A 23,642-nucleotide genomic window follows, 5' to 3' on the forward strand; every position below is an offset into this window, starting at 1 on the left:
TTATTAGTTTGGACAAAATACGTGCAATTGGAAACAAGGCCATTAAGATTAGTTGTTTCACACTTGAATGCACACATCTACTCGACTCACTCAACGAACTGTTATTTTTACGTTTTAAATGTCCCCCTAAAATGACAGTTATTTTAAACTCAATGACTGCTTTACTGTATTTTAGACTTTGAAGTTATTGGGCTCAGTTTGTTGAAAAACGAAAAAGCGAAATGGGATTTTTTCCCCAGCAATTTTCGTTTTCCCTCGCACAGTATTTTTTTACATTTATTTATTTGTATTAGTCTAACTCCGTACTTGCTCAAATGAAGGCATGTTTACAATCATGCAGTTCATCCACCTGTTTCAGTCTATGCTCGCTACGTACCAGATATAGTCTCTAAATACCATTTGATTGACGTCTAGTTCAGTTTAAGACTAGTGGATGGCATACATTGTGTGTGTGCTCTTGCGTGCGAGTGAGTTTCGCGTGGTCTTCACAGCGCGTGTCTGAATACGTTGGCATGAAAATAGCCTATGAATATTCAGGAGAAGCCATTTTAAACGTGTGCTGCTACGGGCCTGAGTCGTGCGCGAGCCCACCGACTTACTGTTTATGTGCGTCCTCTAGTGGTTTGTTTTGCTACTGTACTAAGTAATGACCGTTCGCATTTCACTTGTCATTTTTTGACGGTCACAATTTCACCCAAATTATATTCCGTAATAACCAAACGCAACAGGCCGTCTGGCGTCGTATTTTCCCCATTCTCAGCGTTCTCTTTTTAAGAAACAAAAACACCACATTGTAAAACTCTCAAGATTACCCATGTCAGCGGCCTATTATTTGGTATTATCCTGCGATAACACTTTAAATACTCACATTTTTGGGGAATACGTGCAATAATAGCTGCAATAACTGTTCTCCCTGTCTTTTGTAAATTGCGTGTCGTTTCTGCACATAATGCACTGCTGCTGCATTCATTTTTAACGTTGCAGTAATGGCCAATTGGCAGATGGACTTCACAATTTCGTAGGGTATAATTTCTATTTGCGAATTTAAATGACCCAGCTTCGACGCCATTTTATGGTCAAGTGCTGACACTTTCGCTTAGCAAAACGTATTTAAGATGGTTTCATACTGTTTGTCCCGTAGCAAGTCATGTTAAAATAACCAAGGCACTCCAGTCTTCTAACATACAAATAAACGAATAATGCTGGTTCACAAGAACAATGTGTATGAGCAACCATGTTTAAAATGTGGTTTAGCAAATACCATCTCATCCATCTTTTGTAAATAACAATGAAAGTTGAAACCGTGCATAAAATCTAACAACTTGCATCTACCAATTTGATAATTATAACATTCGGATTATCAAATAGCCTAAACAAATTATTGAATTTAACAGAATAGCTCGGAATCGAAAGGTGAATTGGATTAAGCTGGAAATGAAATGCTCGTCACTGAGTGTTGTTTACAATTGCGCAGATGCTATCCCGTTTAAAAATGGCATCAGCGTGATGCTTATCACTCTTCGAGGCTCGCGCCTGCAGCAATTTCGGATATTGCGTTGCGTAGATTTCTTTTGCGTTTCAGAACTGGACGTTTTTCCTCTCCGTCGTTACAGCTCCGAGCCGTGATTGGACCGTTGTAGCTGACGTATGGTCTGTGCCCAATCAATGCGTGGCTGCTCTAGAATAGGATTACACTGACGCTTGATTCGCTCTTACGTTTCGCCCTTCGGCCAACCAGCTATGGCCTTTGCTATTGCAGTGGTTCCGGTACTATGGCGGCGTACAGGAGGGCAGAGTGTTGGATCAAGTTCGTGTAGCTCGCTAGTTTGCTAGCTTGTGACATTTTAAAAGTTTTGGTGCGGTTACTTGAATCATGTTATTAGTGACCGCGCTGAAGGCATTGCCAGTCTGTCGCGCTCGGTCTGGTTCATCGCTTTTCTCCTGCAGACGTTACTGTAAGGTGTGTGCATTTTAGTTCACGCTTGCCTGCTTGCTTAACTTAAATTGACATTTTACACCAGCTAAGACAGCTAAAATCCGTGGCAAATATTTCAACGTCTATTCGTTTTATAATTTGCATACTGTCACGACATGCCATTCGCACATCGCGATTTTCACACTGCTCTACTTTTTTTTTTGTAGCGTTTCAGTGATCAGCAGATTAACACCTTTTACCTCTGTCGCGAAGTTACGATACTGTGCATTTATTTTGTCTTTCTCCCAAGGGTATAGGCTGTATGCTTATTAACCGTTTGTGCGGCTATTTCTGTTTTGTAGAAGTTCATATAGGTTGTAATGGTCTAGACTCCAAGAGAGAATCAATCAAACTCCTTTCTGGTTAGAAGCCCTGGTCCATCACCACTATGCCGGTGTCAGCTATATGTGACTGCACATTTTGTACAGTTAGTTCCCAACTCAACCTGAAAGACCTTTAGCGACGTGATGCTGTTGAATGTGTTTATCAGGTTGACCTGCTGCAGTCACCCTAATCCTAAACTTATTGGTATTCCTTGTTTTTCTTCTATCCGTCCCCGCCCCTTTCGTACTCCATTCTTCCACCTGACGTCTCGTCCCATCCTCCATCTTGTGTCCCTGTCCTCCCTGCTCTGTTCTCGTTCTCCCCAGGTCCCCTTGCAGCAGCAGCTGTCTCCGTGCCTGTCCGAGCGCCTGCGGGTGTTTGAGTCCCTGTGGGAGCAGCGAGGGCCGCAGGGCGGGAGGGCCGAGGGGGAGGAGCTGCGTGTTCGCCTGCCCGACGGCAGGACCGTGAGGGGGACGGCGGGCGTCACCACGCCCCTGCTCATCGCGCAGAAGTCACGGTAATGCTGCCTGCACACACACACACGCACGCACACGCACACACACACACATACCACGCATATGCATACCACATGTGCGCATACCACACACACACACACTACACACACATACCACACACACACACACACTACACCCACACTACACCCACACATTCCACACACACACACACACACACACACACACACATACCACACACATGAACACCACATGTGCACATACCACACGCACACACACACCCACATGCCACACACACACACACACACACTACACACACACACGCACACACACACATGACCTCACCACACCCAAGCACTGAGGCAGTCTGACCCCTTACTTGTATGAAGTTGTGGCTGTGTATTTGATACCACCTCTAATATATTCTCTGTCTGTTCTGTATTCGTACATGAGCAAATAGGTTGAAATGAAGGTACTTTCGTTATTATCATCCTCATGTGCTGTGTTTCTCCACTGTGTGCTGACAGGGTTAAAGGCGCGGTCGTGAGCACAGTGAATGGGGAGCTTTGGGAGCTGGGGCGTCCCCTAGAGGCCAACTGTGACCTGCACCTGCTGGGGTTCGATAGCACTGAGGCCAGACAGGTGAGCTCACCCAGACCGCCAAACTGCCAACATCACTTGAAAGCAGGGTGACAACTGCGTTCAGCTCTAACATTGGTCCCTCTCTCTCTCTCTCTCTCTCTCTCTCTCTCTCTCTCTCTCTCTCTCTCTCTCTCTCTCTCTCCCTCTCCCTCTCCCTCTCCCTCTCCCTCTCCCTCTCCCTCTCCCTCTCCCTCTCCCTCTCCTCTCTCTCTCTCTCTCTCTCTCTCTCTCCCTCCCCCCCCCTCTCCCTCTCTCTCTCTCTCCCTCCCTCCCTCCCCCCCCCTCTCCCTCTCTCTCAGGTGGTGTGGCGGTCCGGGGCCTGTGTACTGGGAGGGGTGCTTGAGATGCATTTTGGGGCCGCGGTGGGTCGGGGGGGCAGTACGGAGGTTGGTCTCTATAGTGACTACCGGCTGGAGAACAGGTCTGTCCTCAATGTTTCTTTAACGCTTTAAATGAATCCTGATTCAGGGAATTTATGCTGTTAATCATGCTGCTTTGATTTAGTTTGCGGCTGTTTTTTTTATTTGTTGGTCACAGCATAAATGAGCACTACAATCCTGAGAAGCTATAGGCATAATCTCTCTCGCCCCCTCCCCTTCTCTCCCTTTTTCTCGCCCCGCTCTCTCTTTCTCTCTCTCTCTCTCTCTCTCTCTCTCTCTGTCTCTCTGTCTCTGTCTCTCTCTCTCTCTCTCAGCTCCCTCTCTCTGGCAGAGGTGGAGGAGAAGGTCAGGAAGATGGCCTCCCTGAAGCTCCCTTTCTCCAGCCTGGAGCTCAGCATGGAGGAGCTGAAGGAGCTCTTCAAGGTACAGGAGTGAAATAACGGGGCTGTGTCTGTCTCAGTCTCTGTGTGCCCGTCTCAGTCTCTGTGTGCCCGTCTCAGTCTCCCTTTGCCTGTCTCAGTCTCTGTGTGCCTGTCTCAGTCTCTGTGTGCCAGCTATGAAATGAGCAGGGGTTGAAAGTCCAGGTTCAAAAGTAAAAGTCCTCTCCAGTATTTTATTCTCATCACCTGGATTTGCCAATTGGCACAATTCATCAACCAGAAGGTAGAACTTATGAATAAGAAACGCATGGCATGACTTTTACTTTCTGACCCTGGACTTTCCACCACTGGAAAAGAGGGATCGTGATGGGTGTTTGAGTCCGTAAAGGCCCTCACCATGAGCTCAGGCTGCTGTCTGCAGCTGATTGGGTGCGGTGTTGGTATTGGCGTGGGTTGGTGGGTGAGCTTGTGTTAGTAAACGGCGTTGTACGTGTCGTCCACCGCAGGACAACCAGCTGAGACTGCGGCTGCTGGAGGAGGAGATGACTGGACCCACTGCCACTGTGTACAGGTAGTGCCTCTCGCCACCACGCATCGGCCCGTTCGTCATTTCACACACTCCTTTCATCCCTTTGAAGAGAAATTCTGTGCAGATATTAGGAAGTGTTTTATCACACAGCTTGCTTGCCAGGACATGTAGTGGTGGCAGAAACACTGGGGTTTTCAAGACCAGGCTTGATACAGTGGTCGATTCTCTTTAGCTTTTAGGCAAACTAAGCAGTAGGTTGGGGTAGGAAAAGGTGAGCATCGCTGGGCTGAATGGCCTGTTCTCTGCATTAACTTATGCTATGTTATGTTAAGAGGTAGGTTTTTGGAATTAATATTATTATTATTTTTTGAAATTCATGTTCTAGAACTCCTGTGCTTTCTGTTACCAGTAGTGATGGTTACATCGGCATTAGAATGTTCCGCTAAGAACATTCTAATCACAGTTATCTTGCACTTTAAAGCTAATGTATCTAGTGAGGGTAAAAGTTCACTGGTAACAGATTTTAGTTTTATGTGAATTAAAAACTGAATGTTTGGCAGCTGTACAGTATAAGATAATAAACCTGAGCTGCTGGAGAACAGAGGGGCACACCCTGTTCTGTAGTTACATTTTGGCGGAGTGTCCATAGAATTTATCACCGTGCTTAGTTTGCATAATGCGTAGTCTACACATTTTTAATCGGTTGGGGTGAGAAGTGGGCAGTGGGGTGGGAGGTGGTCCAGCCATAATCGACAAACCAGATTTACTGTGACAAGGTTGTCCCTCTGTGGGGATCACCTGTTTCTGCCTCCTGCCCATTGCACGTGTGTGTGTCTGTGTGTGTGTCTGTGTGTGTGTCTGTGTGTGTGTCTGTGTGTGTGTGTTTCAGGTGTGGGGATTCCCTGCATGTGTGTAAGGGGCCACTTGTCCCTCACACCGGCTTTCTCAGGGTCTTCAAGATGCTGAAGGTAAGACGAAACGTCCATCGACGTATTTACTCATCAGATAATTTTATTTTTCTTTGTACACTACAGCTGTGTGACAGCAATAGGCGTGCCCACAATAAGAGTATCTCTATGCAATACCACTTATTTCTTGCTGTAATGCACCTTGATGTCAGGACCTAAATTGGAAATAGTTTTTAGTAGCGGGACCCAAATTAGAAATGTAATGCCTTTCTGGGGCCCATCAAAGGCACTTGCTAGGACAGCCGAGTGGACTCGAGACTCATTCTGGGTCCTCACCCATAGTTCAGTAAACACTGCTGCGATGTATTCTCGGTTGGATAATTTGACTGATGCCAGTGTCCTGTTGTGTTCTCTCTGGCTGGTCTCAGTTCTCTGCGGTGAAGATTGAGGAGGAGGGGGAGGAGGAGGAGGAGGAGGGCGAGTCTGGCGTCCGCCGGGCTCTGGCGGTCTGCTTCCCGGGAGAGAAGGAGCAGGAGGAGTGGGAGAAGGAGCGGGAGGAGGCGCGGCGCAGGGACCACAGACGCATCGGCAAGGTGGGAGCGCCCACGCTCTCTCTCTCGCTCGCTCGTGCAAGCTGCACGTTAGCATCGCACTGTGCTACACTGACTCTTTTACGTGTTCAGCTACACTCTTTAACCTTGTAGCGTTAGCGTTGCACTCGGCTCCACTAGAATTACACTACAATGTACAATTACAGTACTTTACTGGAAACTCTACTGCCAGTAAATTACTACAAAATGTAATTTTTTTTCCAGTGAATAATCTTTTTTTAACAAACCATAGGGGAGTAACTATCTGTAAAATCATGTTAAGTTGGCCTGCTTTTCTATGCCGTAAAGAAATGTACCGTACATTTAACTGTAACTTACTGGCAGCAGAGTGGCCAGTAAAGTACTGTGATTTTACAGTATTGTTTTACAGTGCGTGTACGGGTGTATTTCAGCAACAGGACCTGTTCTTCTTCAACGAGGTCAGCCCCGGCAGCTGCTTCTTCCTGCCCAAAGGAGCACACATCTTCAACACACTCACCGACTTCATCAAGGTACTGTCACCGCTTACATCTACAACACACACACTCACCGACTTCATCAAAGTACTGTCACCGCTTACATCTACAACCCACACACTCACCGACTTCATCAAGGTACTGTCACCACTTACATCTACAACACACACACTCACCGACTTCATCAAGGTACTGTCACCGCTTACATCTACAACACACACACTCACCGACTTCATTAAGGTACTGTCACCGCTTACATCTACAACACACTCACCGACTTCATCAAGGTACTGTCACCGCTTACATCTACAACACACACACTCACCGACTTCATCAAGGTACTGTCACCGCTTACATCTACAACACACACGCTCACCGACTTCATCAAGGTACTGTCACCTCATGGTGGCTAAGACGAGGCACGCAGGTGTACTGTTTTGGGGAAAAAACACTCCAATGTAGGAGCCTGTAAGCTCCACTGCCATAGCTATACATTCTGAAATGTAAATGTTAAATCATTTTGGTCTTAACCCCCCCCCCTCATGGTTTAGAGTGAATACAGGAGGCGGGGCTTCAGCGAGGTCATGACCCCCAGCCTCTACAGCACTGCATTGTGGGAGCGTTCTGGCCACTGGGAGCACTACAGTGACAACATGTTCCTGGTGCAGTGCCATCCCCACACATACGCTCTCAAGCCCATGAACTGCCCTGCACACTGGTACGCTGTTTTTATTGGTTGACTGTAATTCCCTTTAAACATGACTGTTGCATAGCAGCATCAGCGTCAGACCTGGTTTAAATAATAATTTGCTTTAACCCTCAATACAAAATTCATGCAGATTAGTGATCCGGTTTTGCCAAGTTAGAAGTGACTCATTGTGTCATAATTGATCTCAGCCAATCCCAATTTGAGATTCAAACTTGCTGTTGTATAATAAAGTTTTTCAGGGATATGTATGGGTTCGTGTATAAACGGGTAAAGCCTGTCCCGGGTGTTTGCGGGGCTGGTAAACGCAGCTGTGTGCGTGCGTGTGTGCGCGTGTGTCCTGTATGTATGTGAGTGTGTGTGAGTGTGTGTGAGTGTGTGCGAGTGTGTGCGAGTGTGTGCGAGTGTGTGCGAGTGTGTGCGAGTGTGTGCGAGTGTGTGTGAGTGTGTGAGTGTGTGAGTGTGTGAGTGTGTGAGTGTGTGAGTGTGTGAGTGTGTGAGTGTGTGAGTGTGTGTGTCCTGTGTGTGCGTGAGTGAGTGAGTGAGCGTGAGTGAGTGAGCGTGAGTGAGTGAGCGTGAGTGAGTGAGTGAGTGAGTGAGTGAGCGTGAGTGAGTGAGCGTGAGTGAGTGAGCGTGAGTGAGTGAGTGAGTGAGTGAGTGAGTGAGTGAGTGAGTGAGTGAGTGAGTGAGTGAGTGAGTGAGTGAGTGAGTGAGCGTGTGAGTGCGTGAGTGAGTGAGTGAGTGAGTGAGTGAGTGAGTGAGTGAGTGAGTGCGTGAGTGCGTGAGTGCGTGAGTGCGTGAGTGCGTGAGTGAGTGAGTGAGTGAGTGAGTGAGTGAGTATGCCTGCGCGTGCGGTATGTGCTGACCGGTTCCGGCTCTCTCCGCCCGCCGCAGCGTGATGTTCGAGCAGCGCGTGCGCTCGTGGCGGGAGCTGCCTCTGCGCTGGGCGGACTTCGGCGCGCTGCACCGGAACGAGCTGTCGGGGGCGCTCACGGGCCTGACCCGCGTCCGCCGCTTCTGCCAGGACGACGCGCACATCTTCTGCGCCCCCGAGCAGGTCCGTACGCCCCCCTGCAGCCCCCCTGCCCTGCTGTACCCCCATACACCCCCCTGCAGCCCCCCTGCCCTGCTGGGCCCCTCTCTGCTGTCTGCAGGGCCCCTGCCCTGCTGTACCTGCATACACTGGGCCCCTCTGCTGTCTGCAGGGCCCCTGCCCTGCTGTAGCTCCATACACTGGGCCCCTCTCACCCTCCCCCGCTCTCTCTCCCCTTCTGTTACTCTCTCCCTCACTCAGTCCTTTTCTCTCTCTCTCTCTCTCTCTCTCTCTCTCTCTCTGTCTCTCAGCTGGAGGAGGAGATGACGTCGTGTCTGCAGTTTGTGCGCAGCGTGTACAGGGTGTTTGGCTTCTCCTTCCGCTGCCTCCTCTCCACACGGCCCACACCCTGCCTGGGAGAGCAGGGCCTCTGGGACAGCGCCGAGCAGGTGGGCCTCACACACCGCCCCTCTGTGTACCTCACACACCGCCCCTCTGTGTACCTCACACACCACTCCGCCCCTCTGTGTACCTCACACACCCCACTGCCCCTCCCTGTGTGCCTCACACACCCCACCGCACCTCTGTGTACCTCACACACCCCACTGCCCCTCCCTGTGTGCCTCACACACTGTACCCCCCTCTCTGTGTGCCTCACACACTGTACCCCCCTCTCTGTGTGCCTCACACACCGCCCCTCCCCTCTCTGTGTACCTCACACACTGTCCCTCCCCTCTCTGTGTATCTCACACACTGTCCCTCTGTATTTTTTCACTATATTAGAACTATACACGATGTTCTTCTCTCTAAAAGTACATTGGTGCCTGGCAAACTCGTTGAGTGGCTCCTGCAATAAAGCCGTTTTACCACTAGAGTGGGGTAAAGGCCTGTCTGCAGATACAATGTTTTTCCACTAGAGGTCGACAAAGGCCAGTACAACTTGTAGCCACAACCATTTATCAGTGCCTCTCGTTATAGTAGCCCTTATTTCTGTGCTTGTGTGTCTGTGTCCTACAGTAGACCAGTCTGAGGGAAAGCTAGGGAGGTGTAGAAAGATGTGAGTAAAGGACCTATCGGCGAGTGGCGATGACCTTTCACCCCTCTCTGACCCCCACCCCCCACTTTCTCTTCTGAGCAGCAGCTGGAGCAGAGCCTGCAGCAGTTTGGGGAACCATGGGAGCTGAACCCAGGAGACGGAGCCTTTTATGGGCCCAAGGTAAGGACTGGGCGGGTGGCGAGACTGGGCGGGTTTTCCTGTGATACATTTGATAGGCTTGTGGGTGAATGTGTGGTTCTGCTCTATTACGGAATATGTGAGATTCGGGCGGGTGGGTGTTTGACCGTGGAGCTCATTTCCGTCCTGTGTCCTTGCCCAGATCGACATACTGATCCGCGATGCCATTGGCCGACAGCACCAGTGCGCCACCATACAGCTGGATTTCCAGCTGCCAATAAGATTCAACCTTCAATATGTGGGGTGAGACCATGGAGGGGATAATGTTGAGTGTTGTGTCATTGTGATTAAAGGGAGGATGCACCATAAAATGAATTCATGCTTGCAGAAGAGTAACTGTCCTGATTGAAATGAGCTCACAGTCCGCTCTCTACCTGTAGTGAGTGCAGAGATATAACCCCAAACTGTGGGAACCTGCTTTACTAAAGACTACAATGGGCAGATAGGCTTCCACATGCTTCTACAAACCGTCCTACTTGTTGGACATTATTGTTCATATCTTTTACGAAGTAGCTAATCTTGAAGATGGTTCTTCAAAGCAGTCCATCAACTCAAATTACCACTGTAGTTCTTCAAAAATGAGAAAGGGTACAGGTGTATGTCATTATGACGCATACCTCTACCCAAATGTGCGCTTTCGCTTTGGCCAGCCACACAGAGAGAATTAACCAGTTATGCCTTGATCTGTTAAATGAGCTAAATTTAGTTTTGTGGTGGAAATTCCCCTTTAAGTAAAGTCACGTGGCTGACTGTGGCTAGCTGTGGCTAGCTGTGGCTAGCCGTGGCTGACTGTGGCTAGCTGTGGCTAGCTGTGGCTGACTGTGGCTAGCTGTGGCTGACTGTGGCTAGCTGTGGCTGGCTGTGGCTAGCTGTGGCTGACTGTGGCTAGCTGTGGCTAGCTGTGGCTAGCTGTGGCTAGCTGTGGCTGGCTGTGGCTAGCTGTGGCTGGCTGTGGCTGGCTGTGGCTAGCTGTGGCCGGCTGTGGCTGACTGTGGTTAACAGCAGTGTGCCCCTGCATGTAATCCTCTCAGGGCGGACGGGGAGATGTACAGACCAGTCATGGTCCACAGAGCTGTGCTGGGATCGCTGGAGCGGATGATTGCTATACTGGCCGAGAACTTTGGAGGGAAATGGTGAGTTTTGTTTGCGTGTGTGAGCGTACATGCGAGTGTGTGTACTAGTGTGTACGTGTGCCTGCACGCATGAGTGAGCTAGATTTTTATGACATGGAGATTAGTGTGTCTCCTAGCACAGGTCTTCATTATTGCTTATTAAGCTACTGCTGCACTTTGTTGCAATCTTCTGTGTCCATTTTGACTTCTGCACTCCTCTCCCCCTCTCCTCAGGCCTTTCTGGCTCTCCCCGGCGCAGCTCATGGTGATCCCTGTAGGGGGCAGCACTGAGGACTATGCGCGACAGGTCAGCTCTCGTCAGTGGTGTAGTCAGGTCTGTTAGCTCTTAGCTTTCGTCCCGAAAAACGTGTCTCTCTCTGCACCGTCCTGCTGCGTTTAAGGTGGTACAGAGCTTCCGGGAGGCGGGCTTCATGGCGGACTTGGACGCGGATACCGGCACCACCTTAAACAAGAAGATACGCGCCGCACAGCTGGCCCAGTACAACTACATGCTGGGTGAGTGACTGTAGGTCAGGGGTCATCAAGTCTGTCCCTCGGATCCCAATCCGGCCCTGGTTAATAAACTACTGGCCTTCACACCTGATTCCCAGGTAAAGGGAGGATGGAAAAGCAGCAGTCTCTCTGTTAGGGGGGCAGACAGTCTCTCCGTTATTGCCTTGGCGGAGACGTTTGTCCACGGTCCCTTACAGCGCAGTGTACAGTGTGCCAGGTTAAGTGTCCTGGTCAGAGGTGCAGTAGCCTGTCTTGATGAAATGCCTCCAGACCTCTGCTAGCGAGTAGCATTTCCACACCACTGAGCCACACGGCTGTCGGTGGAGTCCTGACCTCATTTCCCCAACCGCCCTTTCTGCTCTCTCTTCCCCCTCCCTCTCACTCTCATGCTCTCTTTCTATTTCTCACTCACTCCTTCTCTCGCTCCCCCACTCACCCTCTCACACTTGCACGCAGCCTCTCTCTCACTCACTAATACTCTTTTTCTCTCACTCACTCACTAATACTCTCACTCACTAATACTTTTTCTCACTCACGCACTAATACTCTCACTCACTAATACTCTTTTTCTCACTCACGCACTAACACTCTCACTCACTAATACTCTCACTCACTAATACTTTTTTTCTCTCACTCACTAATACTCTCACTCACTAATACTCTCACTCTCACTCACTAATACTCTTTTTCTCACTCACTAATACTCTTTTTCTCACTCTCACTCACTAATACTCTCTCTCACTCACTAATACTCTTTCTTTCTCTCCCTCTTTTTCTCTCACTCTTGGGCTCAAACTATTACCCACTCTTTCTCTCTCACACCCTCCTCCACCACTCTCAGATTCAGAATGCTGTAATGGCCTGAAACGCACTGGTAAGTATTGCACGCAGAGATGCAGAGTGCCAGCGTAAGTGCAGCAGGGTGATTACTGTGTGTGCGCTCTGTCTGTCACCAGTGGTGGGAGAGAAGGAGCGAGAGAGCGGGGCAGTGAGCGTGCGGACGAGAGGAGGGGCCCAGCTGGGCCGGAGGGACCTGGGGGAGGTGCTGGCGTCTCTGAAGGAGCTCCGGGAGAGCAGGAGCAACCAGGAGGAGTTCTGAGTGCAGCTTTACCATGGGGACAGAGCGCCAACGTGGCTCCATACATACACATACACACGCATACGTACTTACAGGCGTGTTACCATGGGGACAGAGCGCTAACATCGCGCCATACATACACACGCACATACACACGCATACGTACTTACAGGCGTGTTACCATGAGGACAGAGCGCCAACGTCGCTCCATACATACACACGCATACGTACTTACAGGCGTGTTACCATGGGGACAGAGCGCTAACATCGCGCCATACATACACATGCACATACACACGAATACGTACTTACAGGCGTGTTACCATGGGGACAGACCGCCAACATCGTTCCATACATACACACGCATACATACTTACAGGCGTGTTACCATGGGGACAGAGCGCCAACGTCGCTCCAAACATACACACGCATACGTACTTACAGGCATGTTACCATGGGGACAGACCGCCAACATCGTTCCATACATACATGGACACATACATACGTACGTACTTACGGACGTTACCATGGGGACAGACCACTAACATTGCTCCAAACATATGTGCGTGACTGCATGCACGCACGCACACACATGCATATAATTGCAGATGCATGCATGAATGCATTCACATACATACAGTATACTCCATAATGTTTGTGACATATTTTGTTCCCGATTTGGGGCTCTACTCCACAGTTTCAGATTTGTAATCAAACGGGTATGTGCTGAACATGCAGATTCTCAGTTTTTATTGAGGGGTATTTTTTTTTTATACATTTTGATTTCACCGTGTAGAAATTTCAGCACTTTTTATATGTAGTCCCTCTACGCGGTGTCGCCTCATGTTTCTCTCGCCCACACATCCACGCCCGCCTGCTGATCTGTTGGACTGGTGTTTGGGCGTTTTTCTTCATTGTGGTGAAAATTCTTCGGTCATCAACTGTAGAGGTCTTCTTTGGCCTACCAGGTTCTTAGTGATTACTGTGGCTCATCAGTGCCCTGAATGTATAAAGTGGCGGCCTATGTATAAATTTTCTACATAGTAAAAACAAAATGTCTAAAAATGCCCTTTAATAAAAGAGCTGAGAATCTTCCCTTTTAAGTACATGTGCACTGTGATTGCAAATCTAAAATTGTGGGGTACAGCCAAATCAGGAACAAATATCTGTCCCAAACATTACGCTGCATACTGTACATACAGGGGCACTGTTAGGGAGGTGGTGGGGGCGTTGATGATTCTCAGGGGCCCTCAATAAATATTGGAACAGCATTTTCTTGTTGTGTTGGGGCCCAGTGTGAGCTATTTTAATAGCGCCCAAAATCCCTGGTGACGTAGATCTGTACATGTATACATGCACATACATATACACACATGCGCGCATGCACTGTATGTGGCCGGGTAAATGCAATTGCGAGTGATCGTATGTGCACTCAGTCCGGCTTACGGTGAATGGGGGTATTTTGTTTCAGGCCACTTGTATAGTATTACCGCTGATTTCTGCTGGAAAGTACAAACGGTGACCGATTCGCAAATGAATGAGGGGTGAGCCAGTTCACCGCTCCCAGTGTTGTATTCTGTGGGAAAATAACTTCTCAAATGAAGTTGCCTGTGGCCTTTCAACATTGATGCATCATATTTTTTTGTTGCTATTTTATAGTCTAATAAAATGGACGTGCTTCAGTTCCACTTCACCGTTTATAAAGTTATTCTCGGGTGAAGAGAATTTGCTTGCGTATGGTTTTAGAGTAACCCACTTAATATCCCCGTGGTTCTACGGCCAAATATTTGGACAAGCGGTGATATTGACCAAGTGTAAGATTTCCCATGGTGCCTGGGGAGCAGATGTGGAATCCAGATCGCTCGGTTCCTTTTCCATAACGGTTTATCTTTTACATGTAAATAAAGAAACTCTTTTTAAAATTGTGTTGCGATTGTATTTGTGACCATGAATCAGCTGGACAATAAGAGTTTTGTAAGTAACCATTTTCTGTAATAACTGCAGTTCACAAGCTAGTTTATGTAGCCTAAATTCATGTTTGGTGATTCGATTATAATGTGTAATAAACGTTTGCTTTCTATTAGGTAGGCTATTGTTAATATTTAACACATCTTGTCTGAAAGTCAGTGTTAAAATAAAATCCCGAGTGGGATGATGGTACACGTCATTCACTAATTTTGAATATGCAAATCCCCTGTGTGATTTTAGGTTTGATACCGCGATATGGAAATGTTGGTGTTTGACCGTTTCTCTATTGGAGATGCATTTGATTTGCATAGTTAGGGTGGCAATACTCGAACGTGAAAAATAAAATTGAGCACATCTCTCCGTTTTCATTTTTCACGCTTGGTTTATGGGCCGCTAATCTGCTTCTTTTTTGGTTGTGCGTTCTTTCTACTTTTTCCACATGGCTATTGTGGCACCACATTTCATTGCCTTTTACTCGCGATTGTAATTCTATTGGAGGCACTTTGATCACGTACCAGACGTCAGTGTTTCGGCAACGTTGATGATTTAAAATTGAGCCGCAGGAAACGCACAAAGTGGATTTACAATCTGTCGGGAAATTACGCAGACAAGAGGCGCTAATACGGTACAGTTGTGCGCCCCACGATTGGCACTGACAGCGAGCCCCAGTACATTGTCACCGCGCTGGCGAGAAGGCACGAAATAATACACGTACATTCTGGTTCAGAAAAGCAGGGCTAGAGGGAGCATCCGCGGGGTGACAGATGGTGACCTTTTTCAGGGCAAATCACCGAACACTCAGTCAATGTTTACAGTGGGCACGACGAGAGCAGTGTAGGCAGCAGGCTGATAAACAACAAAGCGAAAAACATACGACTAAGTCCCGTGGAGTGACAATCAAACGGGCGTGTTCGAGTGGGTTTTAGGACCATGAACAGACAACACGATGCAGGACATCTTTCTGTCATTCGGGAATACGCACAATTAATATTAATGCACCTACACGCTTCGGTGCACACTTAAACGTGTAAAAAGCCCTATGAAGATTAGAGTCTGTAAAGAGCCCACATCTGCACATTATACACCGAGTAAAGAAGGGATATCATAAAAAGTAACCGTTTTACTCTTATTAGAAGTTGAAGTTGGCCAACGTAAGCTTTTTTGTGCAGTCTACTGCTGGTGTTTTCAGTAGCAACTAAACTATGCATCCAAGTTATTGTGCACACGCGTGCACGGTGTTTGTGTGTGTATTTTACATATGGCGCCTTGTTTCCAATAAAGTTGTAGATGCCTTTAAAAACAATGTGCTTTCAGCACCACGGTCAGATCTCGCGGAGAGAACAATAGACGGATCGGCGGGCCTTGATGTCAGGCACCGTCAACCAAATGGCACGAGTACATGGAAACGAAAAGAGAACTAAATGTCCATAATGTACCCCACAATATGTTTGAATGTATCAGTAGCCCTTATAACACGCAAATATGCAACTCTTATCATCTGCAAAAGCAGGACAGTAACAATGGTAATGATTTAATCTGGCTAACAATCCACTGATAAAAACAAGAGTATGCCTTATCTATGATGAGCCTACTCTCACCATATGGCTATATCCAAACATCTTCAAATTATCTCAACGATGGATATTATAACTGCTACTCAGACACACTTTATGTTCAAATGTTTATCTACAAGAGGGGCAATAACGGAGGAAAAAAACATAAAAGCCTTGTCCTACAATAATTGAAATGAACCTTCCTGTGAACAATCTGTGAAAAATTGTTGACGGTGCCTCCCGTTACATCGCAGTTTGTCAGAGCTCAAGGGAGAGGGAGCGAAGGATAGAGGTAGAAAGAGGGAGACACCGGCCGACAACGTCAAAGCGACTGGGTGGGAAAAAGAGAAGCAGCACTCCAGAAAACATCAAAACCGTAACGACATATTTTTTTTTACTATTATTGCGCGGTTATTAATGGTAATACCATGAATAGTAATCAAACAGTAGAATAGCCAGTATTATCTTACACAATACTCGCCTGCTAGCTTGAGTAATCAAGACAACAGAGTTGAGTGTGGAGACCATTCGGGACTCCAGTTTAGTAAATATTGTTGGTGACAGGGTAAAGGTTTGACTATGTATATGTAAGTAGGCTTGCACAAACCTGTAAGTGATACAGGACGGAACGGTAGATAGAGAAGAGCGTCACACGCTCATATCCTAACCGGAGGGAGGACGTAAACGCGCGACGCGGATTTATCAGTGCTTTGGCACGATCGCTTGTCAATACATCAGGGCTGAAACTCTAGCGACGCACAAAAACAACAAACATTATTTCCATTGGGAGAATATCCCCCAAAAACCCAAAAAGCACAACAAGGGGGGCAAATTCAACGTAACACTTGAAGACGAAAGGAAAGACAAAAGGGGCAGACCAAAACCGGCGAATGAAGAACAGAAGATAACAAACCATATATTGGAGTATTCTAGACTTTGAAAACATTTGGATATTTTCAAAACCGAGCTATTTCCCACTGGTATTTGTTTCGGGGCAATATCGAAGGCAACATCTTATGTATGCGTGTGTGACTATAACGTCAACCTAGCTGGACAAAGAGAAGCGCCCCCATACATTGACATACAGTCCCACTATACCCACAGTAGGGTTAAACAAAGGAGCCCGACGTAAAGACTGTTACTGTTGATGCACATTAGTGTTTCAAATTTGCACAGACGGCCCCAGGACTACATCCTAAACAGAAGGTAATGCATGATCCAATTTACAGTTAATACAATAGAATATGTAGAGGTTTTTAAATATGGTTTTGCCTGTATTTCCAAAGGCTGGTGTTTTATTAATTGTTATAATTAACATATTATTGCCATTCTTGGTGCACACTGGCTATTGTTTATCCTTTTGCATTTCACATAGATTTTAAGTATTTTAATTATTTGTATTACATTGCATTAAATGCACAAGTTATAGCCTATTTGTGATATTACGCTATTATATATAGCCTATATATTTAACTATAATGTCGTATTTTATGACTTTTTTAGTAGGCTGTTACAAAATGAAAACAGATAGATGACGGAAAATACTGTTTTCTCCACTGTTTCCTGCGCCATCCACGTTCACACCACCCACCCGTCCTCTTGCATCCCAGACCCGCTCTCTTCCAGGTCCCCGAGTCCTGTTCATCCCCCAGTCCGCTGTTTTAGTGTCTGTCCCCGGGCGCTTCGGCTGCACCCCCCGCGCAACGTCCCGATGAAGGAGGCCGACGCAATTAAACTGTTTATCGGGCAGATTCCCCGAAATCTGGAGGAGAAAGATCTGAAGCCCATCTTCGAGCAGTTCGGGAAGATCTATGAGCTGACGGTGATAAAGGACAAATACACTGGAATGCACAAAGGTAAAAAAAAAAAAAAAAACTTCACATCGCTATAGCGTAACCCAACTGTACTGATATCCGAAAACAAAGATACGGAGACCTGTTGTCTCATTTCAGTTATTTGCGCAGGATGATAACCTGTTTGCGTATTCGGGCAAATATTCTCTTATATCTGTCTTTATTGCCAAATATTTTATTTTGCTAACACTCTACGGGATATGTTTTCATCAATATAAATATTATGATTTCACTTTGATATTAAATGAGGAGAGAGAGATACACAGGCAGGTGTCTTACAAATATGAAATATCTGTTTCGTAACTAATATAGGCTAAAGTTATTGAAAAAGATCTGTCAGGGTCTTGCATTGTGTGTTGTCCGTGAGTGGCAACCAGGCCGGTGGAGCTACCACCTGTTTAGAATTAGAGCGGGACAATAGCCATAGTCTCAGACGAGAACAAAACACAAATAAATGAAAAGGAAGAGAGAGAAAAGAGAAAGGGAGACACGAAGATGTAAATGGTAAATTGGAGAGAAGAGGGGGAGAGACTCTTGAGCAGAAAAGATAACGCCACAAACAAGGGAATTGCGAGACTGCCAGCCGACTCGGCTTCTGAGTGCTGATCGCGAGTCGTGCGCATCTAAACATGGCTCTTGGCTTTAGGATTAGTGATGTCCTGGCTGCTGCAACTCTCTCTCTCTCCCTCCCTCTGTAATGCTCTCACGAATGCCTTATTGGTGTGGCTTATGTGAAGATATTGCCAGACCTGTACATACGCAAATATAAAACACTTTAAACTATGATAGTATACGTATTATATCATACTAAGCAAAAAAGACATATATACTCAGAACGGAACAATCATGCACATGCATGTACAATAGCTATACAGGCACTTATGTAGGCTTACTGTGTGTGTGTGTGTGTGTGTGTGTGTGTGTGTGTGTATTTGCACGCACATCTCTATTTATATGTCCTTGGCAAGTAAAAAAAAACAGGCTAGACTGATATCCCCCGGGAAGGATGACATTCGGTCTGTTTTTACGAGTCATCCGGGAGCAGTTTGGTGTTAGTGATGAGTCCTGCGACTGGGGAGGTCCTGTACGTTAGAGGCCCGATAATCAGCCCTGCCTCCCAGACCTTGACCTCCGGCCATGCTGTGAGCGAGCTGGTGTCACGACGCGGTTTTTTTTTACTAGCGTTTCCCCGAGTTGTGCTTTATAGGGAAATATTACACCTCCCAAAGGATGGCTCCCGAAGAAACGTGACATTTTAAAATTAAACGGGAGCGCCGGCACAGCACTAAATTGTGAATCTTGCGGTGTTGTTCTCCCCTGTGGTTTTGGGGTTCGGGGAGCGCGAGCTTTAGCGATGAGCTACAGGTGCGCGCTAATTGGAGTGAAACGGCGTGTCTTTTCGCGGTGGCGGAGGGAACACGGGCCTTTGTCCTTCAGCCTCGGGGATTCCTTTCATGGAGAGCGGAAATAAATTACCTGTCGTGACTCGGTAATTCTTCAACAGACGGGAGCTCCAGAGATGGAACATGAATCTCGGGAACGGTCTTCTCTCGCTGTCACCGTTGCTCGCTGTCACTGTACGCTCTTGTACGATTGTCTGTCTCCTATGAGTCATTAACCAGAACCCAACATTCTGTCAAAGCAAGGAAATATGGATCTGTCCCTTAACACTGCGCTGTAATTTGAGGGACATCTTGTGGAAATAGATAATAATTTTTTCCCCTTCTTTGACTGCATGATGTCGATAGTGCTCTGGCCTTGGGAAGGGGGCTCGGGAAAGGGGCTCTTCATGTGTGATGATGCCTTATGGTGTGTGTGTAAATGTGTGTGCGTGTGTGTGTGCTTGCATGTATGTGTGTGTGGCAGAAAGCCCTCATATTTTAACCCTCACCTGTTGTCTTAGTGGTTGTGGCAGGTGTAGAAACACAACGGTGATGCACTCCTCCTCCTACACCGAGAGAGAGAGAGAGAGAGGGAGAGAGAGAGGGGGGGAGAGAGAGAGAGAGAGGTGTGTGAGTGCCTTGGTCTTTTCCACACCAGCAGTTTTCCCTGCTCTGGAGTGGAGACCCACATTGTGCTGGACTGTCCAGTCCCACCTGCTTTAGCTGTGTCACTGTCCGATGAGCTCCAGCACACCTTTACTGTGTCGTGCTGTGCTGTTCTGTACCAAACTTTGCTGTGCTGTGTGCATTACTGGAATGTGCTTTGCTGTACCTAGAAGGTTGCAAAATGTGCTGTAAACTATCAGATAATATATTGTTATAATTTATACACAATTATGTGGATATTACTTGTTGAATTTTGTTTGTATTGGGTATTTTACAAAGCAGATTTTTTTTGCGGTATGTATTAATGGGTACTTGGACGTACTGGGCTTGTGCATGACAATTCCTCATACAGTTATTTACTTGGCTCTAGATGCTTCTATCCCAAGTGACTTCTAGCTTGGTGCATATAACAAGGTTAGAGCAGTATGGATGTAAAAATTGACTGTAACACAATCAAAACGAAAGCTAATTGAAGACCCGCTGTCGTAAACATTGGCTTGCATGAGTGCCATAAAGAAGTGGGAATATTAATAGAGGTGCATCTTCTATAAGAGCTTTAATGTTAGCCGTAAAACGCACAGGCTGTGTGCCAGTGGCATGAGGGGGTCCCGTCTTAGCATTAGCGGAGAGAAAAGCCATTCAGGAAGCTGCCTTAAGAGGTCTGCTTTCAGTCTGTGGTGGGTGCACTTTGTGAGCGTGTGTGTACATCTCTGTCTGTGTGTGTGTGGTTGTGTGTGTCTGTGCATGACCATTTGTGTGGGTGGAGGTAGGGGGTTATGTGTGGTGGTGTGTGGGTGTATGTCTGGGTGTGTGTGTCTGCGTTTGTTTGTGTCTGTATATATATATGTGTGTGTGTGTGTGTGTGTGTGTGTTTATGTGTGTGTGTGTTTGCGTACGTGTGTGGGTGTGTGTGCGTCTGTGTTTGCGTGCCTCTGTGTATGTATCTTGTGTGTGTGTGTGTGTGTGTGTCTGCGTACGTGTGTGTGTGTGTGTGTGTGCGTGTGCCGTCTCGGTCTGATTAAGTGTACTGCCCGGGTCCCCCAGTCTACGTGCATTTGGCCAAGGACAAGACGCCCCTCACAAAGGCACCGGCCGGATGGCGCTGGGACGTGTCCCCTCCAAGTACCAGATAATTACTGTCCATTTCCCAGCACCACTGACAGACTCCTCCAGTCCCACTGTCTCTCTCTCTCTCTCTCTCTCTCTTTCTCTCTCTCTCTCTCTGTCTCTTTCTCTCTCTCACATATTCTCTCTTTCTCTCTCTATCTCTCTGTCTCTCTCCCTCTCTGTCTCTCTCCCTCTCTCTCTTTCTCTTTCCTTCTTGTGAGTTTATTTTATGTTCTACTGTATTTTATTCCATTTCATGTCCTTTCTCTGGGTTTTTGCGCGGGGATATTTTTGTCGTGCTGTTTGCTTGTATTGTGTAAATATGTCAGTTTTATTTTCTTGTTTCCTTTTTGTGCAGTAAAAAAGGAGCCTTTAAAAGTCAGAAGTCTCTCTCTAACACTCACACAAGTGTCTCTCTCTCTCTCCCTCTCTCTCCCTCTCTCTCTCTCAGGGTGTGCGTTCCTGACCTACTGTGCGCGGGAGTCTGCACTGAAGGCGCAGAGTGCCCTACATGAGCAGAAGACACTTCCAGGGGTGAGGCACTTTCCCTCTGCGCTGGGTGAACCTCGCACTCTCCTCCCCGTAAACCCACTCTAATCAGCCCATACTCCAGCGCTAATCAGCCCATACTCCAGCGCTAATCAGCCCATACTCCAGCGCTAATCAGCGCATACTCCAGCGCTAATCAGCGCATACTCCAGCGCTGTTGCTACTGGAGTTAACTCTGCTAAACAGCAACTTTAAAATTCCCATGAGAGCATGCAGTTGTATGTAACTAACTATTTAACACAAATATTTTTTGTACCCTTGATGAAATGTAAAGAAATGAAGAATTACTAGAAAATATAGGGAGGTTATTTATTTCCGAAATGTAATGTGATATATTTCAAAATTGCACGTAAATGGTTCTGCAATACATGCATTTGGTGTACGTGAGCTATATTTGGCATATATTTGGAATATATTTTTATATAAGATGTTAAAGTATTTGAAATGATTATTTTCCATTTTAGGACTGTATTGTTTCTGACTTCCATTTCTCTGCACGTTATACAGTGACAGGCTTTGTGCGCTGTTCTGTACTGAACAGAATGAGTCAGCTCTGCACTCCGACAGCAGACAAATGCTTTAATCACACGTTCTCGCCGTGCTTTACAATCGAGAAACAAACATCGATAAGCTTCAAAATATATTTTCTTTACTGCCAGTCTCTCTCACTATCCCTTTCTTTCCTCTCCTACCTTCTCTCGCTCCGTGCTGTCGTTCCCTGCTCACCTGTCTGTATTCGTCTTTTGGGAGAAAGAGCGAGGGAGGGAGGGAGGGAATGAGAGAGGGAAGGAGAGGGAGAGAATAATGTAGGCGGAAGGGGGTGGTGGTGTTAATACAAACATTAATCCAATTAGCCGCCGACATTAGTCTGACCTTTCTGAGAAAACCAGTCGGCTGCTTGTTCCTGCCCCCCTGGCGTTGCCCCTCTCTCACCCCTCTCCCTGCTCTCCTCGCTCGCCCCTGACCCCCCCGACCCCCTCCTCCTAAATCAGTCCTCTCCCGCAACACGACACACTGCCAGGGCGATACGCTGTGGCCGTGTTAGCCATGCTAACACGCGCAATATAAATCCTGCTGCTGCGGCCATTACCGCTGACAGCAATGAGCACCACATCATAATAATATTAATAATAATAATAATAATAATAATAATGACAATAACAGTACTGAATAACAATAGTTGTAGCAGTAGTAATAGTAATAGTAGCAATGGTAATAATAATAGTTGTAGTAATAATAATAATAGTAATTCTAATAATCGTAATAACAATATAATCATAATAATAATAATAATAATAATAATAATGTGCTTCTTTCCCATTGTAAGCCTGTAGCAGACCCAACGTATTCTCAGTGTATTCTTCCTTTTTCTCTAAATAAATTTTTTTTAGATTTAGAGCAGTCTTCCAGCTCCAGGGTTCCCCCTTCATCCCTCTGTACCTCTCTTTAAATCCCAGTTTCCACAGATAAGTGTGATATCAGCTAACACCTAACCCCCCTCCCTCTCCCTGCCTCATTCTCTCACTCCACCCCCAACCCCCAACAGCATTTCAGACCAGTTCTCCCCCTCCTCCTCTTCCTCTTCCTCAGGCCACCTGTAGGGGTGTGGCGTGACTCACCAGAGATACCCTCTCTCTTGTTTGTGTGTACAGATATGACGGCACGTGAGGCCCTGTAGGAAAACAGGCGGATTGTTTGAGGGTTGCTGTGTGCAGGTAGAGAGTGATCACTGTGTGCGGGTAGAGAGTGCCCGCTGTGTGTGGGGAGTGATAGTGTTCGCTGTGTGTGGGTAGAGAGTGCTCGCTGTGTGCAGGTAGTGATCGCTGTGTGCGGGTAGAGATAGTGCTTGCTGTGTGCGGGTAGAGAGTGCCTGCTGTGTGCAGGTAGAGAGTGCTCGTTGTGTGCGGGTAGAGATCGTGTTCGCTGTGTGCGGGTAGTGATCACTGTGTGCGGGTAGAGATAGTGTTCGCTGTGTGCGGGTAGAGAGTGCTCGCTGTGTGTGGGTACAGAGTGCTCGCTGTGTTTTGGTAGAGAGTGTTCGCTGTGTTTGGGTAGAGAGTGTTCGCTGTGTGCGGGTAGAGAGAGTGCTCGTTGTGTGCAGGTAGAGAGTGATCGCTGTGTGCGGGTAGAGAGTGCTCATTGTGTGCGGGTAGAGATAGTGTTCGCTGTGTGCGAGTAGAGAGTGCTAGCTGTGTGTGGGTACAGAGTGCT

General features: G+C 47.1%; 2 protein-coding genes across 5 annotated transcripts in view; both read left to right on the top strand.

The window, feature by feature from the left end:
• The first annotated feature begins 1,735 nt into the window (after positions 1-1,735).
• On the top strand, positions 1,736-14,436 carry tars2 (threonyl-tRNA synthetase 2, mitochondrial). Its single transcript, XM_061253866.1, has 18 exons — positions 1,736-1,960; positions 2,626-2,816; positions 3,300-3,414; positions 3,714-3,835; positions 4,109-4,217; positions 4,681-4,745; positions 5,593-5,671; positions 6,040-6,204; positions 6,615-6,713; positions 7,229-7,395; positions 8,278-8,440; positions 8,728-8,865; positions 9,555-9,632; positions 9,793-9,893; positions 10,682-10,783; positions 10,997-11,069; positions 11,164-11,278; positions 12,232-14,436. Exons 1-18 carry the CDS (start codon positions 1,874-1,876, stop codon positions 12,372-12,374), a joined length of 2,112 nt encoding a protein of 703 aa, XP_061109850.1. The 5' UTR covers positions 1,736-1,873; the 3' UTR covers positions 12,375-14,436.
• Positions 14,437-16,181: 1,745 nt separating this feature from the next.
• The window catches only part of LOC133136406 (CUGBP Elav-like family member 3), a 32,604-nt gene continuing 25,143 nt past the window's right edge, over positions 16,182-23,642 (top strand). For all 4 annotated transcript variants that reach the window (XM_061253873.1, XM_061253874.1, XM_061253875.1 and 1 more), the window contains exons 1-3: positions 16,182-17,080; positions 17,485-17,730; positions 21,334-21,416. In XM_061253873.1, the coding sequence (XP_061109857.1) occupies positions 17,586-17,730; positions 21,334-21,416 (228 nt within the window). In that variant the 5' untranslated portion in view covers positions 16,182-17,080; positions 17,485-17,585. The remainder of the gene's footprint in view (positions 17,081-17,484; positions 17,731-21,333; positions 21,417-23,642) is intronic.

Source organism: Conger conger, chromosome 9 (genome assembly GCF_963514075.1).
Source record: "Conger conger chromosome 9, fConCon1.1, whole genome shotgun sequence".
Lineage (NCBI taxonomy): Eukaryota > Metazoa > Chordata > Actinopteri > Anguilliformes > Congridae > Conger > Conger conger.

What these genes read in the sequence shown, in the direction of transcription:
- tars2 (XM_061253866.1), top strand. Translation starts at nt 1,874, where the DNA reads ATGTTATTAGTGACCGCGCTGAAGGCATTGCCAGTCTGTCGCGCTCGG. An exon ending in CACTCACCGACTTCATCAAG is followed by an intron (nt 6,714 to 7,228) that starts GTACTGTCACCG and finishes CTCATGGTTTAG; the next exon opens with AGTGAATACAGGAGGCGGGG. An exon ending in ATGAACTGCCCTGCACACTG is followed by an intron (nt 7,396 to 8,277) that starts GTACGCTGTTTT and finishes CGCCCGCCGCAG; the next exon opens with CGTGATGTTCGAGCAGCGCG.